Source organism: Pelecanus crispus, chromosome 3, assembly GCF_030463565.1.
Source record: "Pelecanus crispus isolate bPelCri1 chromosome 3, bPelCri1.pri, whole genome shotgun sequence".
NCBI lineage: Eukaryota > Metazoa > Chordata > Aves > Pelecaniformes > Pelecanidae > Pelecanus > Pelecanus crispus.
In genome coordinates, this window is record NC_134645.1 from 80,760,758 (window position 1) to 80,778,286 (window position 17,529).

Sequence of the window (17,529 nt, forward strand, 5' to 3'; positions counted from 1 at the left end):
GCTCGAAAAGCCTTTTGTCTTCTGGGACAACTTGGAGAAGTTTAAAATGTTTGGACTTACTTTGAAAGTAGTCTGAAAGATAAGAATGATCTATTCCAAGGGTGGGTGAACTGAAGGTCACAGCTAAGGCATTGCACAACACAACCAAGTAAGTTCAGCACAAAACTCTCACAGGATTTGATCAGCTCATCGTCGCTGCTGCTGCCCCTGCCTAAATTCAGCTCAAAGCTGAGGCTCTTCCACCTGGCACCTCACCCGGCCAAACGCTCTCATTTGTTGTCCTAAATACCAGTGGGGCGATGCCAACGAGGAGGAGGACACGGGTCCTTCGCTGCCAGATTGCTGCTGGAGAAGCCTTCAGAGAACTCAGCAAAACAGCTCCAAGGAGAAGCTGTAATGGCTGCAGGACAAGCGCTCTCTCACTCTGGGGATGCTAAAGCGCACTTCATCCCAGCCAAAGATTATTTTCTGACTGGATCTTGCAATATTTCAGGCCATCTCTAGTTAGGACAAAGCCTGAATAGCTCTTGCTATGTTAAACAAGGGGTATCCCTGAGCTGCTCTTTATCCTGCAGTACTTCAGCACAACGCTCCTGTGGGCTTTGCACGGACGACACGGCGGTCATCCCCCCGGAGCCATGTAAAACTCCTCCCTGCTGCGTGTAAAGGCTTCTCTTTCTTGAAAATATCATTTGGTCTTGAAAAACGACTCCAAAAAACCATATACATCTCTGGCTTCCCGTCAGGGTGGGAGAAGAGTTTTTTGTCGACGTCTCATGTTTCTCAGCACGTTCTCCTGTGCCTTTGCCAGAGCCCTTGGTATAACTTTCTGCTCAGTCAGGCTGCTGGTTTTCTTATCCCAAATCCCAAATGGGTGGTTTCAAGTACTCCAGGCATTTTTCAAAGACAGTTTGAAACCCGGCCAAGCCCATGGGGGTTGTAACTCTTCTCCTGACCGATTTGCAGTTGGGCTGGTTGTCTTCCAGGATGGGCGAGCTGGGCTGCAGCTGGAGGGTGATGTTGCTGTCCCAGGGGACAAACACCCCCCCCCGCTCCCCCCCCCCCCCCAAAATCAAGTGAGCTTTGTGGTTTTTAGCACCAGTAAATGATCCCATTGGGGGTTATTTGATCACTATGAAAACTATGCTGGCTTGGCTGAAGGGTTGAAGTGCAGAGGCCCATGTAAATACGCGTTTACAGACTCCAGCAGATGCAGCGTCAGGCCCCCTCCCCAGCCCCAAACCCCCCGCCAGCCGGTTTCACCCATTGCTCAAAGTCACCCCTTTTCCAGGTCCTGCATCTAGATGTCCGGCCACGACACAATGAAACAGAGCGAAGGCAAATGTGCAATGTAGAGATCCATTATGCTTTATTTACATGCGTCACCACCTCTTTTACAAACTAGATTACAATTTAAAATGGAATACACAAGGCAATATCTACTAACACCAAGTGGAGTAAGCACTGCATCTCTACTTCGTTTGGAAAGGGGCAGGTTTTGCTCCAAAACAAACTTCCTTCCAACCTCTGTGTAGTAAGGTAGTATATTCCTCCAGGGCAGCATCTTTTTCTTTTTTTAAAATATAAAATCCTCAGTAAGACTGCAACATGAGAGTGTCTGCTTTCAAATGAAAGTACAAGATAGCCCAAATGAAAAGTATAAACTGTTCAGCTCTTCGGTATGTAAAGACGGCCATGCGCAATAAGGCTGTGGATTTAATATTCTTCCAATTTACATGGCTTGAAACAAAAACAGATAAAACAGTTTTACAGATACTGTATACATATTTTTTCCAATCATGCAACTTTTTTAAAAAAAAAGTTAAACATGTGAAGCCAAATGTACAATCCATTTTTTCCAACCCATAGTAACAAAATGTATCTGGTCCCCCTTCGCATCTGTTGGCAATTCCTAAGGTATATCGTGTACTAGAAACACTTACAGGACACCGATTGCCAAGCAATGACATAATTTTAGAGAAATACATGACCTAAAAGGTAACTTTTTGAAGTGGTGGCACAAAAATTTCTGGAGTTAAGCAGGTCTGGTCAACTATCCGATTATTCTCAAATTTTTTCACAAAATCATTAAATCAAGCCCCAAACCTACGACTAGGAACTGCATAAATGTCACCCTTTTAGATTTTTTGCTTAGACCAAGTGTTTAAACGATACCTATGTAATTTTTCTAGACTTTTATCTGTTTTACATGGTTTCAGAAGGAAAACTTCTAGGTATAAACATGTTCAAAGACTTAAAGGCCAAGTTTTCAAAAGGTAGGTTCCCAAAATCAGCCATTCAAGTCTGTATTGTGACACCTAAATAAGCGGCCCTTTGAATTCAGTGAGATTTATTTAGCATCTCTGGAGAAGGAGGGCATTTGCTGGGCACCTCAGCAGGTGTAGAGGGTGGTGACCTTCCCCTGGGCCTGCGGGGACCTAGCACCTCTCCCTCCTTCGAGAAGCAACAAGGACAGAGCAGCTCGCCCCCCGAGACCACAGTGGAGTCTCCAATGTTCGGTGCCTGACACCAGGCACTTCGTCTAAAAATTTTGGCCCCCAAAATGAGCAACAGAAACCAAACCAAACCAAAGAGGTTGGCCAAGTCCAACCCTCTTCAGCGAGCGCTGGGATGTCCTCCAAAGCAGGGGCCCAAGGTGTCCCAGCCACGCCAATGGAAATGCTTTCCTTGACATTGCTGGGAGGCAGGTTAAGCCTTTCAGCTGCTAATGTTTTCCTTTTTTTAAAAAAAATAATAATTCTCTGCCATTGACAGGCTGTCTCTAAATCAAGTGGGTTTTCTCCATTTTCTCAACAGAGCGGACCATAGTTTTCTCTCTCATTTCTGCCAGCAGGAGCTAGCTCCGTTGAACTCAAGGGGGCTAGGCTGCCGTAGCAGAGCAGAAGTTGCCCCCATTTGGTTTAAGCTAATGGGCCTTCCCTTGCCTTTGACAAGAACTGAATCCGTACCAAGCAAAAAAAAAAAAATTATGGATTTGGTCACCTTGGCCATACCATCAAGTCAGGCCTTACTGGTGCTGTCAGTGACCTGGTTGGCGGTCTTTGGGCAGGCACCCTGGGTCTCACTGGAGGCTCATCCCTGCAGGGGCCAAATGCTGTGCCCCAGCACAGGGAGCCAATGAGTGAGCTCTTCTGGCAGCCGAAACCGCAGGGCAGCGGGACAAGCCCAGCCACAGGGCAGCAGCTGTGGAGGACCCTCAGGGAAAGGAGCAGTGGAGGAGAAGTCCTTCATCATACACTCGCATTTCAAGGTGTACCGGGAAGCTGCGAGCTAATGCTACACGCTCAGAGGAGGCTAGTGATAAAGCTCTTGACCAATTTTGGTAAAAGGTACATGCAACTGGACTCTGATAAGCAAAGCGACCTCTAGCCCAGGTGACCACTGTGCCACATGAGCATCCTGGGTAGCTGGCTGCTGACAAAGATGGGCAATAAGCATCAGCTAACTCCAATAAATGTAATAAACTAGTCCCCACGCTGACAAATAGACCACCTCAGTGTAAAAAGAAAAAATTTTTTTTTAAAAGGCAAATGATAAACCCTTGGCTGCTTGGAAGAGTTGATATGCTACAGGGCTACGGTAACCACAACTGCACAGAGTCTACACAGTCATAACTGCGGGAAGAAACCAAGAAGTGCATTTTTACGAGAGAACAGTGTGGGGGCTATAATACAAAAACAAAACTTCCATCACACTAGGAGCTGTTGTTTCACCAATATCACCTCAGGGACCTGGAAAGTAAGGAGCGAGGAAGGGCCCACGAATGCATGTGTATGTGTGTGTGTGCGTGCGTGCGTGTGTGCGTGCGTGACTGTGCGTGTGCGTGTGCGGTGGCAGTGGCAAGAGGGAGTCACTCCACATTGCATGGGACACGGGTCGGTGGGAAGTCATGCACTGAGACTTTGGGTTAAAAGGCTAGTTTGTTTTCCTAACATCCATGCATAATGATCCATTTCTGTACATAATAAAATATATTTATATATTTATATGCATCAATGCTTTTATGCGAAGAAAAAAAAACTTCATATATCGCTTTGGAGAATTATGTATACACTGTCCTATTCAGAACCTCTTCATACCAAGTTCCTATGTACCACTGGTGTCTTCCCCTCTTTTTTGTATTCCCCCCCCCAAGATACTAATAAAAAGTAATCAAATTTCCAGATTATAGAGAGGATCTATACAGCACCATACCTTTTATTCATTATTATTATTATTATTATTCATTTTACAAAAGAAAATCTTAGAAGCAAAATATATAAAACTGCCTTGTGTTTCAGTGTCAGTTCTCCTGTTACAATCTATGCTCATATGAAAAGCCATTTGTATGATACTGTCACCTTGCCATTCCCTCTCCTGCTTCTTCTGCCACAATGGATTATACCTAATGAGAAGGAAAAAATAATCAAGGATATGTCCAAAACAAACAAACAAAAGGATCGCTGATGCAGTAACACACCCTGCAACGACCTGTGCCTCAACTCCTGGTGTTGCCACTGCAAGTCACCTGCCGATGCCCAGCCTCTACACTTAGCTTTTCTGCGAAGTGGTGTTATTTCCCCTCATTTTCACTTTTTCAAACGCATCTTTACAGGTGGCTATGTTCAACTTGTCTGGCAGCTCAGCTTACAACTCCTTACCAGCTCGCTGCAGCAGTAGGGGCAGCCCTGCTAACATAAGGCTGGAGGGGAGCCCGCTCCGGCGGGCAGCAAACAGGCTCCTGCCTCCGTGCATGTGTGGGCAACGGCACCCGCTGTCAGTCCGTCCTCAAGAGCCAAGAGGCAAGCTCGTCGGCTTCCCTTGTTTTGCAATCAACCCTGGTTTGACGCTTAGAGAAAACAGGGGTGTACCATTAAATTTCAGGAAAGACTTAAGAAAGAAACAAAAAAACCAACCCAACAAACAAACAGACCACACACATCACCTCTCTCTGGAATTCAGCCAGTTGATCGGTATAACAAACGCTGTATATTCAGAAAACCCTGACGTCTGAGCAGTGTTGGGTTATGATCATTTCCTTGCGCATGCGCAGTACTTCAGATTCCCCAGGGAGAGAAAGCAAAAATGGTCAAAAATCTAAGGAAATCAAACTGGAGGTTGTAGGGGGGAGGGTGGGCAGACAGGGAAAACCTCCAAAGAGAAAAGCCAACTTAAAACATCCCCTAAACCATTAATATATTGAAACACCACATACTCATTGACAAGTAACTACTGTAAAGGCTACACAGTGTGTTCTCAGCGGGATGGTGCTGAACATTGTCTCCACAGCAGGTGCCTGGCCATCCCAGAAAAGGAAGATTTTGCATACTTCAGAATGAGTTCAATTCCCCAAAAAAAGAGGAAAAAAAAAGAAAAAAAAAAAAAGAAAAAAAGAGGATCTTCACTCCAGTAAGGGGCCTATTAACAGTCTGCTTCGTTAGGAAAATAACGCAGGGTTCACAAAGGTCATAAGCTGTAAACAGTATCACTGTCCACTTGCTGACAGCAGATTTGGCAAAGGGTTCTCTCTCTACATCTCGTGTCAGTTTGAGGGCCTGGAGAGGAAGAAGAAAAAGAAGAAAAGATAGTGAGATTGCTGCATGTAGGAAAAAAACACAACAAAAAAGGCAAGCAAGCAAACCTCCAAACCCAACAACAGCTTACATTGACAAGCAATTTTGATTTGCTGGCACCCAGAAGCTTCAAACTTATAGCAAGGAGTAAGTTGCACCGTGACCCTGCCTGAAAATGCTTCTCCCTTGCCAAGGTTTGAGTGTGCTTCTTTGCTGGCTTAGCTGCTCCCAAGCAGGAAAGAAAAAACCCTTTCTCCAAAGAAAAACAATGGCCAAGTCTGATTTACAGAAACCCACTGCGTCGTCTATTTGTTAAGCGTATTTCCAGGTGAAGCACGGAAGGATCCTCCAGCTTTTCTCCATTTTTCATGATCACCCTTTCTCAACATCACCAAAAGGCTGGACAAATCTTCTGTCAGCGTTTGACATCAACCCACCACCCCTGAAGGACAGCCAAAGGAGGCTGCTCAAGAGAAGCAGCAAGGAGCCACAAATTTCGGTTTGGACTTTGGAGGTCTCCATTTTCCTGCTTGTACGACACACCATCAACAGACAGGGTTCACCAGCTTTAAAAACAGGGTGAGGGTCCAGCTTATTTTGTAGCCATGAAACTTCTCTGCAGAGGGAAAGACACCGGAATGACACCTTGGATGCAGCACAAAGATGACTACGAAGGCACATGGTAAGTAGGTAAAACACTGAAAACAGATGAACATTTCAACCAAGGGGGCCAAGGGGCCAGGTTTTTAAAGGTACTCATAGTCTAAAGATACAGGCAGGCAGCAAGTATGGTTTTGGAAAGCATGTACATTTAAACATTCCCATGAAATCCTTTCACATCTTCAGAAACCCCACTTGGTAGCCATCTGCATTGCTGGGCATGTAACTTCTGGCTCTGAAACGGCTTCTGAAACCAGGGCTTAGTCCCCCACACCACTTACAACCTGTTGAGGATTTTCCCCGAGATGAATGATTGGTGATTTCTTTATATAGTGCAAGAACAATGGGACACTTGCTGAAACCAAAAAGCCATTTGAGTTGATTAATGTCTTTACTCTCAAAAGATCTTGGTATCAGGCACCCTCATGAAAAATGGTGGACTTAGGGAGACTGCTGGATTAATCTGCACCAGCATCTCTTGCAAGGGGGATCACTCAAAGGCTGTCATGAGATGACTGTCACTGCCCCTCTCCTTTCTAAGGTGCCAGGCACTGATCCTATGATAACATTTTATTAAAATGACCTATTCTGATAATGCTAAATGACTGATGGAAATTTAATCATTTTGTCTCATGGTTATTAGAGCAACAGCATGACAGCTGCTCCCTGCACCATTAGGGGAGAACTTCATTCAGCACAGCTTAGGGAGCAGACAGATTGCGCATTTCACCCAAACAAAATTTGGCTTTAGCCTTAATTATGTGGAAGGGTTTGGGGTAGACTGTTTCGTGAATAAAGGGATTTCCAACTGGATCAACATATTGATTTCTCCATTTTCAAAGGGCAAATTAACGCTAGCCGTTCGTTAATGTGACTGCCTGGCAATGACTCCATTTGGTAAGTGTGTCCTGATGGCCGTAACAAGGTCAGCAGAACATACCCAGACAGGCCTGGTAGCTCCCAGTAAAACCTGGCTAGTGGCTTGTATGCAGCTTTTCTTTACTTCTCCTTAAAGCCTTAGCACTGAGGGGGCTGGAAGCGCGTGACTTTCCAAAGCACAACCTCGTCCGGAGGCAAGGCTCAGGTCCCACGCGCTGCAGCCCAGAAAGCTGGCTCGCTCCCATGCAGCCACCAGTTGCGCTGAGCGCAGGCTTAACTTCAGCATGTGTGAGAAGTCTTGCTGACTTTGAATGGAGCTATTAAAAGTAAGCAAGTACAGAAACTCCCAATGAAGTACCAGAGTAGTGTTTAACGTTTAAATTAAAATTGTATGTAAAATATTATACTATGAAACAAAGTGACAAGAGAAAAAACTGGAGGACAGATGATGATGAGCATCATTTGTGGAAGTGGCACTGCCCGATATCTCTTCCTGAGGACACCCGTCCTTCAGACAGTGCCAACGTTTAGGAGACAGATGCACAACTAAGGTGGAATTTGCTCATAGCAGAACCAAACCACGCTCCATTTTCACAGCTCTGTTTACATGGACTTTGCAAATGGATTAAAAAATGAAAAGAAGTAGATCAAGGTCTTAACCTGCCTGCCTTCAAATTACCCCATTAAAGTCCATAATAGACCCACACACTCTCGCTTTCTGTCTCACCACAAAAAGCCTCTGTTAACCCTGAGTTAGCAGCCTGCTACTTCATAGCAATGAAAACTGTATCAGGCAGGGAAGCAAGCACTCCCGTTACATCTCCGTTTATCAGTGGTCCTCAACCAAAACTCCCCAGTGTTCCTCTCTCCCTGCCCCCAAATATCTCCAGCTGCATCCTGAGCCACCACAAGCTTATCTCCATTCCTGATGGCTGTAGGAAAAGCTCGTCCTCTGGAGTATCACCCTCAATTTGCAGAGGCAGATGGGGTTCCTCCTCTGGTGAGACAGGACAATGTTGTCCTCTAAGGGCAACACGTAGGTCTCCAGGCAAAGTACTCCAGTCCTCACTTTATCCTTTTTCCTGGCTTTTACTATTGGGTCCTGTTTTGGGGGATAAAAGCAGCAGAAGTATGAGCATAGGGAGTGATGAAAAAAATATATAGAACAGAGGTCAAGGAGGGATAAAGAAAGGTGAAGTCTAGCAGGGCTAGTGGGTTAGAGCAGTGTTTGCTAACTTGCCACAGCAAAGGCACAGAGCCTCCTCTTATGTGTGGCATAGTTTCTTGTTTCTTAGGCTGGGGGGAACGTCTCCCTTGAAAAGCTCCTCTGCCAAACCTGAAGCCCATTTTCAATCATCAGGAAGTGGAAAGGATGGAGGAATTTTAGACTTTCTCCCAAAGTTTCTCAGACTTCCTTTTCTTACGACTTTCTTCTGAAGAAAGAGAAGGCTTTCTTTTGGAGCGCAGTCTTCAGAGCTGCATTGATACCTGGGCTCTGTCACACACGCACGCACGCACGCACGCAAGTGCTGAAAGTAGACGCAATTCCACTACGGCTGTTTTGAGCCCCTGGGTACAGAAGGCTGTAACAAGATACATCTGCTGGACATTAGAAGAACTCATAGTACTCTATCAAGCTATAGCTTATGCAAACATATATGCATGCGGTTGGTGAAAATAGTGACTTTAAAACAGAAACAGAAAAAGCATTAAGTGAGGGGTGAGGACAAACTCCTGCTTTGTCACGTCCCATAGACATTTTGAACCCTAGATGCTAAATCTGTTTATCCTATTATTTGGTGGAAGAGTGTAAAATAAAAAGCAAGTATTACTGTATTTTCTAATTCTTCAACTTGCAAGCAATTATGTGGGAGATGAAATACCCCTTTCTTCTGTCCTTTTCTCTGCCCTCCCATCCTCTACCTCGCTACTGACCAGTTACAAATGCTACTCTTGCTTTACTCTGTGGCTGAGCTGTTGGTTGTGATTTTCCTCCACCACCACCATTTCCTCACCTGTGTCTCACATCATTCCACTGCTTAAGCAGATGGCCATCTCCCAAGCCCCATGCCAGCTTGTGCACCGTCAGAGCAGCTCTGAAAGATCATCTGCTGCCTGTTGCTTTCTCCCTTTGATTCCCAACGGTGCCACTTACGCCAATTACTGGAAATTTCTTCAGAACAGAAAGGTGACGCATTGATGCTCCCCAGAGCGAGGCACAGATAATGTGCACTGGTGGTAAGTTTATCAGTAAGCTAGCATAACAATCAGCACATACATTTTTCTGTTAAAAGTTATGTGCTCCTTTCCGTAATTATGGTATGAGAAACCGCATTACCAACACACAGCTCCTCTGTATGGTGGCCTACCAAGGACCTTCTGATTTGGCTGGAAGGCTTGTTGAGTGGACCACATCTTGAAAAATATCACCACTTAGAGGTCTGTAAGACAAGTATTTTCCCTGGGCACCACTCCGTAATGACTCCCCAGGGACAGGAAATCCCAGTAACTACTTTTACTGTCCAGAGACTGGGGATGCCGACATTTTGGAGGAAACCTGCATCCATTAGTGTGACAGATGTAGATTTGATCTAGTGTCTCTGTCCCTTGATTTGTCATCGCCGCCAGCAGTACAGCTTCTACTCCACAATGGGAGTAGGCTCAAAAAGCAAGACCTGATTAGGTATGGGTACAAGTTAATTTTCTGCCCGAGGTTTTCACAGCTCAAGACTGAAGAATACACAGTATTTGTTTAGAAACAAATAAGGAAGATAACTGTTGTGACAAATACTTCTATAACGACAAAACTGCAGCATGAGGGTTTTTTGTTCAAGCAGAATAAAAACAAGGAATCCTGATGCCATGGCAGGTATGCCACAGTGTCACCCTACAGGCTTAGCGTACGCTGCACTAGGATGGCACTGTGCTGAGAGACAACACTGAGGTCGGGGTGCGAAGCCCAAGGGGAAAAAAGAGCTGGCAACAACGTATTTTCTTTCTAAGGCCGGAACTTTCAGACATGTTGCAACTTCACTTTTTCTCTTTAAATTCTACTCATAAAAATAGATCTTTTCCACCTCAGAATCGGGGGCAGAGAGTGAGGGAGAACGCTGGAAAGAGGAAGAATGCCAGCACAGAACTAAGACTTATGGGAGCTAAAAAGTTGCTGTGCTGGTACTTGTGCAGGCATGTAAAACACAAAAGTGTCTCTTTTCCTCTGTTGCTGCTCTTCCACTCCAAGGTAACATTGCAAACCATAGCAGACAACCAGGTATTTTGGAAGTAAATGTAACTAAACAGCAGAACATTCTCTCACCCTGTATCAACTCCCCGGGACAAAAGGCTTGCCCAGAACTGTAGTGAGATGCCACGACTATTGATATGCATGTTATTCTGATATCCCAGTTGTCTACAGAATCATAGAAAAGTCCAGGCTAGAAATTACTCAGCATCATCTGATCCAACCTTCTATTGCAGGCAGGGCCTTAGGTTGGGTTATTCAGGGCCCTGTCAAGCCAAGTCTGGAATATTTCCAGCAAGGGAGAGTCCACCACATCTCCAGGCAGTTCACTTTACCCTCAAAGATGGGTAAGGTCCCTTCTACCCATTTTACAGATGAAAAGCAGACACCCAGAAAGAAACTGGTCCACCCATGCTCATACACTTAAAAGTAGATCAGGTTTTCCTAATGTATTGGGACCTGACACTGAACGAGATTCACAGGAAATTCTGCACTTGCTTGCAAGAGGAGCAGGCGCATACAGACTCCACTAGATATGTCACTGTGTTGCTGCCCATACAAGAGGACCGTATGCTGCCACACTTGTTTTTACACCTACAGACATGTCAGTGCGTAGTTATGCTGGCTTTCCAGCACAAGCACTGCCGATACCCAGTTGATGTTGAGAACCATCGCATCTGGCTGGGTTCAATCCTCTGCCCTGGCCAACAGAGAAGAGTTTAGATACAGGACATCATCCCTCTGCAACATCTCCAGGCTTCTTACTTGACAACCTTATGGCAAATTTTATCCACTGACTTTTGTTCAGGGGCCTGAGGAGCGGGGTGGAAATCCTGCCAGTTATGGGTGACACTGCCATTGATTGAGAGACATCAGCCTGGGTGTTCAACTCAGCACCTTTTAGACAGGATGCTGCCAGGCTAGAGGAAGAAGGCCAAAAATGCTTGCAAAACACATCTTCTGTTAGGGGTGAAGTACATTGACTGCAACAATGGTGCTTTCTTTAGGCTCTCGGGAGCACCAAGGAGACCTCTACTGTGGATCAGAAAAGGATGGGTAACTACTGCACAGTGCAAGACCAGAGAAGGATTTTGCTTGTACTTTTGAATCTGAAGAATAAGAGCTGCTTTTTAGAGTAAAAGGTACCTGCATGGCTGGAAACATCCTGAATTATGCGTTTACAGTGCTATGGAAACATACTATGTACTCTTTTATTCTGAATGTCCTCATAGAGAGTTTCTTTTCCTCTGCCAGGTACCAAGCCTATTTTAAAAACATCCTGCCTGCTATGGAGTCTTCTCATTTTCCTCTGCAGTAAGTTGAATATGACAGGCCGATAATACTCACACAGGTCACACAAAAGGATTTCCACCATGTTGATATAAGGCAGGACATCCTCTATCATGACTTACATGTGGCAGAAAAGACAAGAGAGAGAAGGTCCTTCCTCAAAAACAGATTTTCTCTACATTTGTAGGAAACAAATTACCAGCGAAAGCCAGGAGAAGCAGTTTGCAAAAGCAGGCAGCACAAGGGAAAAACAACGGGCAAGATATTTAGCTCAGCTGTAAAAGTGCATAAACGCAAGCCATTCTCCACGGCATCATCTGGGAAAAGTGGCTTTTTTCCTGCAGTAACCGCAGACAACCGCAGCTACACAGCAGCCTCCGCTAGCTGAGCCGCACCTCTGTCCCATTACCACTCAGCAGATGTCCGCTCCGCCAGACTCCAAGAGCTGACACCCTACATGGTAATCGGAGTGGAAAAGCTGATTAAATAGCCCCCATAGACTGGACCAGAGCGGAGCGTTCCCACCACCCAGCCGCAGGTACCTGATTTAATGGGGTCAGTGTCCCCATGCACCATGTGGGACTCGATCAGGGGCAGTGCTGATGGGAGTATCCTGCTGGAGACTCCACCAGCAGCACCGGGAGCCCGGGGAGGTGTTGCCTGAGCATCTTTCCTTCATCCTCCCTCCCCAGGACAGGAGAGAAAGGACGACTATTTACGTACGGTACTACTCAAATATGTGCATTCCTGCTACGCTATACCTGTGCTCTTTGGCTGTCATCAACACAAGACTTAAACCTCTCCGTCTGTCAGTTCATTACCTTGGCTGAGTGCTGAATTGCTATGAAAAAAGATCTCGACCTTTCCTCAGCTGCATGACGCTATGTTTCTAAAAAGGATCTCTTCTTACGCACTTCTTCAAGAAAATGTTTTTAGGGGAGGCTATTTAAAAGTCTGGCTCAAAAGAAGGAAAGAAAAAAGAAAAACCACCTGTAACCATCCCAGCTATCAGGCAACAGCATGTCTGGGGACCAACACTGATCTGCAGCTCTAAACAATCATTACGGCTCATTCACATGAAAAGGACGATTTGTGAAGACTCATTCTGTAACAAAACCTGTGTACTGCCGATCCAGGGAGGAAAGCACTGGGGAGACCAGTTGATGTGGGCTGTTCTAAAAATATCAGTTTGTGCTGTCATCTGGTGAGAGTATGTCATCCTGTAATCTTGGTATCTGCAGGGACAGCAAGTTTCTGCCTAATTATTGCTGCTGAATCACATGACAAAGCATGAGGTACTAAAAAATAAATCTATATAAAACACCAACAGAAGAACACCCAAACCACAGGATCAGACCACTGTCCTGGCTTCAGCTGCTGTACACTCATAACACAAGCCTGTGGAGGCAATCCTGTTTTTTACAGATCTTTTTCCTTGGCTAATGAAACCCCAAAACATAAACCCAGATTAAAAAACCACCAAAAGCAAAAAGTCCTGCTCCCAGAAGGAGTGAGCAATTCACCGTGTTTGTGTGTCAGCCCCTGCTGCCTTCACACAGCAAAAGCCGCAGCATCCCTGCAAGCGCAGGACTGGCCCCTGAGTGCAAGGGGCTTCGAGGGGTACTGTGGCCAGCGGGACCGCACGGGGGGCAGCCCCAGCGGGGTTTGCCTGGCTTTCCCCTCTCCTCCTTCCCAGCGGCCACAAGCCTCGAGTTTGCTCCCGTGCCGCCAGTGTGTGCCCAGGGAGCGAGAAGCCTTCTTGGGGCAGGTCCTCCTTGGAGGTAATGGGATCCCTGTTCCCAGTGAAATACATTTTCTACATAGATATTTTTGTTCAAAGACTAAACTTGGCGCGCGTGATGTTCAGCTAGTCACAAAACCACCTTTCAAAACCTGGGCTGGCTGAAACAACACTTAAATGTTAGAAGCGCACCACCGCCTTAACCACTAACCTGTTAGAAATGGAGCAGAAGAATTTGCTGCTCCTGAATTTCCTTTAGATTTTTCTAAAGGCAGTCAGCCCCATCTTGGCTCCATGTAAGAAACCTGCCAGCCCTACCCCTAAGACCTCATTTTTAAAAATAAGAGAGCAGAAAGTACAGTTATGGTCCTGAGGCTGTCAGCACCCTCAGGCAAGAGGTCCACCGATTCTGGTTTCCACATATCAGCTTTAATGAGCAGAAAAGAAGCTTTCTGGTAAAGAATAAAAATCATCTTCCTCATGGCATATTGTCCAGAGGTCTCTGATTAGAAACTCTATCCAGATGGAGATCTTTTCACTATCTACTTCAACTTTTAAGATGGTGTCGTAACGAGTAGTAAGTCATCCTCAGACGTATGCATTTGTCATTGGTATGAATTTCACCCAGAAACAGGTTGAACACCAATTAACAAATTGGCAAGTAGTCCAAACTGATACGGACTAATGAAATACCAACAGGCATTTTGTTACGTTTCCTAGGATTTTGCTTTATCAGAGATGTTGATCATCAAGCTGTGCGAACGTTACATGACGTTGCTGTTAGCAGCTTGTGCACTCTACTGCTACAGTAAGATGATGTGGGACCTAGATGATGCTAAGGCAAAATGAGTGAATTTAACTGACCTGTGAAGTATTTTACTTGTAATTTTGAACAAGTCAACGTGACTCCAGCACAGCTCTGTTACAGAGCCCAGAGGCATCCCGCTAAACAGCACACTGAAATCTCTCTCAGAAGATGCAGTTAGGTAAGTTTTTCAGATGGTGAAACCAGCTCAGGAAGTTCCTGCCCTGCTTGTGCTGAGCGGTCCTCCACCCCCTGCCCAAGCCCGGCCAGCATCGCTGCCTGCGCAGCGCCGTTGTAAACTAGATCACTGAAACAACCAAGACAATAACAATTTCTTGGATGGGTTTTGATGCCAGAGGAAATGTTTGTCCAAGCAGTAGCTGATCACCGGCTCCTGACCTTCCAGGCAGCAGTAAATGTCCTGAATAGCCTCCTCTGCTGGTCTGTTTGTGACTACTCTTTGGCAAATGCCAAGTCCCTTGGGATTCACTGGCTGAGAAGGACCATGGAGCAAAGTGCAGAGTCGTGGGAACCCCACGCTGAGAGAGGACCCATTAATTTCAAAATAAAAGGTATTCTGCAGACAGGCAAGGGAATAGTGACATCTTTATTTATTGATAAACAAGCTGAAAAACCAAGGTGATGATTATCTGAGTGGGCAGAGGGCATATCCGGTGCTCTTGGGAAGCAAGCAGAGATAGAGGAACAGAGGCCCCAGCCAGCTTAAGAGGGGAAAATTATGGCTGAGTGAATAAAGGAAGAAAAAAGCATATTGATTTTCTCCTTTCTTTCTTGTAAGAGAAAAAACAAAAACAAACCCAAATTCGTTTATGTGCCTTAATTATGGCCCTCTGAAAGGCTGGGCATGGCCAGCCTCAGGGGCACAGGGCCAGCACGGTGGAACCCGGCAAGGCTCTCTCCAGGGACCATGCACAGGCTCACATGCAGCAAACGTGCGCAGCCACTAAACCCGCAATGCTGGCGTCTCATGCATGGGTTTTTTCACTTCCCCTATGAAGAAACTGTAGTTGATTTTCTTCCAAAGTAAACCCCCCTCTATACCTAGAGTATGTATAAACTAAATACCTATGTATTTGGCTTCTTTCTTTTCTTCCCAAAAACCGACTCCAACATTTCTCTTATTTTTCATAGAAAACACAGCACTCACTATTCCCAGGTATGCCAATAACCCATTGTAACTGCTTCTGCCTGCCTGCAAAATGCACCTGGCCGCCCTCGTGAAACGGATTTAGTGTGAGCAAGTGCCAGGCTGCTCTGCTGAAAGCATTCCCCAGTCTTCAAGCCTGTAAAGATTCATTATTGAGATCACGAACACTTGCAGAGAGAAGATTTTAATTCAGGGGTCCCTATTGCTACAGTGAAGTGGAGAAGTAACCGAAAAAGCAATTCAGAACGACTGCATCCGATGTTATGCGAAGTGCCCCTATCAAAATATGAGAGGCTCATAGGGAGGCAAACTCTCAAACAGCGCTGCTTAACAGATGAGGAAGGGTGCATGATGAACCAGCTCAGCAGAAATCATCCGCGCTTGCACCTGATACCAGAGGCACCCTGCAACAGCCGGTCTACTCGTCAGAGAGAGGGGAAGAGGCTTCCACAGATGACTGGACAGTAATCCGCCGAGGAAAGCTGTCTCATTAATAAATCTGTCCTCTGCAATGAGACTCCACTCACACAGATGTGTCAGTTCCTTTATTCGGAGGGAGCAGCCTGAAAAAGATCACAGTGGCTATGCTTTCCATGAACAGCACAGGCTGGGGTGAAGGGGCAGCGGCGAGCATCAGTGAGGAGGTGGCGTGGCGCGGCGCGGCGTGGCGTGCCTCCTCCACGCTGCCTAGGCAGGTCTCCCCGCAGGCATCTTCTACCTATACACAGCAAACCAAGATACGAAAGCAGGAGGCTGCCCTATTTGCCTGTGTCAAGCAAAGCTGTCAATAACATCTGTTTTTTAGGCCCCGTTTGGCAAATCGTACCGTTGGATGTTTCACAACGATAAAGTTCCTACACCTCATGCAAAAAGGGTTTCTAGATCCAAAAAGCTCATGCACCTGGAGGAAGAGAACTGATCAGCAAGCGTGGCCTTCTGCAAGTTTTTGCTTCCTGGTTCACGAGTCAGTTCTTTTTTTTCCCCTTTCCTTTCTTAAATATTGCAGCACTGGAACTGAAGGAAAACCAGAATTCAGCTGTCGCACTGGGCTTGCCAAGCTGCCGTCCCGTGCAGGGTCAGCGGGACATGGCGTCCTCTACAGCCCACCTCCACAGCCCGTCTCCTGGCTGTGCACAGCAGCACTCTCGCTTTGAGCAAGAAGATGTGAAAGAACCAGAGGAAATCCTCCCACTGACAAAAAAAGGGCTGTGCAAACCAACCCCTCCACCGGAGCGAGGCAGCTTTGCAGAACAACTGAAAGGAGGACTCCTGCGCAGTCTTGTTCTCCCTCACAGACAGCGGATGACAGCACACGTCTCCTGTGGTACTCCATACACACAGGAAGACATTCAGGAGGTTCACCACTGCGGCTCACCTACTGCAAAGCTTCCCCTTGAACATCTAACTGTGAAACAGAGAATGAAAACTCAATTAAAGATGAAAGGGCCAAATTACGCACCGTAAAGTCAAACGACACTGACTCCTTCTTTCCATCCTTCATCCAGAAAATATGAAAGTTGGAAGTAAGCTGCAAACTGAATGAATGCCTCGTTTAACCTCACCACTGGGTTACTCTACACACTATTCTGAAGTTAACAGAACACTTTCAATAATTTATAGCTAACCTTTTATCCTACTATGTTTTGAAATCTGCTCCCTTATACTAATAAATAAACAAAAGAGAAAGGGCACTTTGTGTGGCACCTACCCTATGAGTCAGTGAATATGTACATGTGAGCAGGCAGGGGTATGGGCAGGAGCCTGCAGAATCACAAAAGGAAGACAGAAACAATGTTTACAAGTTCAAATGCCCCCAGCTGTGGAAAAGAAGCAATGGAAAAAAAACACATCAGTCTGGAAAAAATGAATCTGAAGAGGCTAACATTTGAAAAGCACCTATGTCAGAACCCAAACCTACAGATATTCTCCTGGTGGGATCCAAAAGAAAATTATATCCACCCCAGTCCTGGGGGGGGACCAACAGTTTTCGCGTATTTAAAACATTGAACCTGGGACATTCCTGGGCCCAGGATCCCACCTTTGCTATTTCTATAATTCCTCCGTTTGCTATATTTTTTTTTGCCAAGAAATACAATTAAAAAAACCAAACCAAACTACTCCGCCACTGTTGCTGTACCACAGCAGCAATACAACTCTAATTCAGTCCAGATC

The 17,529-nt window shown here is 45.8% G+C and overlaps 1 protein-coding gene across 8 annotated transcripts in view; it reads right to left on the bottom strand.

Moving 5' to 3' along the window:
* FOXO3 (forkhead box O3) overlaps positions 1-17,529 on the bottom strand; it is a 272,533-nt gene that overhangs the window by 171,080 nt on the left and 83,924 nt on the right. For 5 of the 8 annotated variants that reach the window (XM_075706825.1, XM_075706827.1, XM_075706830.1 and 2 more), the window contains one exon: positions 5,520-5,555. Coding sequence is in view for 1 of the 8 variants with exons in the window: in XM_075706831.1 (XP_075562946.1) it covers positions 5,331-5,555 (225 nt within the window). In the remaining 7 variants the exon portion in view is untranslated. The other 3 variants (XR_012830907.1, XM_075706831.1, XM_075706826.1) reach the window with 3 other exon arrangements.